The 1000-nt window shown below is 62.7% G+C and overlaps 1 protein-coding gene across 1 annotated transcript; it reads left to right on the top strand.

Annotated features, from left to right (window-relative positions):
* Nucleotides 1-6: 6 nt before the first annotated feature.
* Nucleotides 7-869, top strand: LOC134016857 (E3 ubiquitin-protein ligase Jade-2-like; the record flags this gene model as incomplete). Its single annotated transcript, XM_062456120.1, has 2 exons — nucleotides 7-40; nucleotides 267-869. A coding segment is annotated over exon 2 (597 nt), but the record flags the coding sequence as incomplete, so codon positions are not given.
* Nucleotides 870-1000: the final 131 nt, after the last annotated feature.

Here is a 1000-nt window from a genome sequence, read left to right as displayed (position 1 = left end):
CTGCAGCCTGTGTAGAGAACACACAGGTACCTGCATACAGGTGAGACACACACACACACACACACACACACACAAACTGGGTTAAACTGGGTTAGCCCTAGCTCTGTGTGATTGGAGTGGACAGGCTATTGGAGAGACTCTCTCTCCTCCTTCACCCTCCTCTCTCTCCTCCTCTCTCTTTCCTCTTTCACCCTCCTCTCCTCCTCCTCTCCTCCTTCACCCTCCTCTCTCTCTCTCCTCCTTCACCCTCCTCTCCTCTCTCTCAGTGCTCCATGGCATCCTGCATTGTGGCTTTCCACGTGACCTGCGCCTTCGACCACGGCCTGGAGATGAGGACCACCCTGGCGGAGAACGACGAGGTGCGCTTCAAGTCCTTCTGTCTGGAGCACAGCGCTAACTCTAGCGCCACCGCTAGCGCCACCGCTAACGTCAACAACCCCAGCGGCGCCGCTAACGGCAATCCGGCTAACGCCAACGGAAACTCCGCCCACGCCGCCAAACCGGACGACCGTCACTCGACGCCGCCGTCGGCGTCGGAGCGGCCCGCGGTAACCGGCCCCGTGCCGTCGGCGGCGGAGCGCGACCAGGCGGAGCGCGAGCAGGCGGGCCAGAGGAAGCAGAAGCTGCAGGAGCTGGAGGACGAGTTCTACCTGCTGGTGGACCCGGGCGAGGTCGCCGAGGGCCTGGGGCTTCCTGCCGCGCACGTGGACTTCCTGTACCAGTTCTGGAAACTCCGCAGGAAGTCCAACTGCAACCGGCCACTGGTGGTGCTGAAGAGGGACGAGGTGGACAACCTGGACCAGCAGGAGCAGGACGTCCTCTACAGGCGACTGCAGCTGTTCACCCATCTGCGGCAGGACCTGGAGAGGGTGAGCGGGGGGGAGGGTGGGGGGGGAGTTGATTGTGGAAGGGAAGGTGTATGGGGGGAGGGAGAGGAGAGAGTTGAGAAGAGATAGGGGGGGGGGGCAGGAGAGAGGAAGAGGAGAAAGGGGAGGAGAGG

The sequence above is a fragment of the Osmerus eperlanus genome, unplaced genomic scaffold (assembly GCF_963692335.1).
Source record: "Osmerus eperlanus unplaced genomic scaffold, fOsmEpe2.1 SCAFFOLD_1075, whole genome shotgun sequence".
Classification (NCBI taxonomy): domain Eukaryota; kingdom Metazoa; phylum Chordata; class Actinopteri; order Osmeriformes; family Osmeridae; genus Osmerus; species Osmerus eperlanus.
This window is presented reverse-complemented; position numbering and strand designations above follow the sequence as displayed.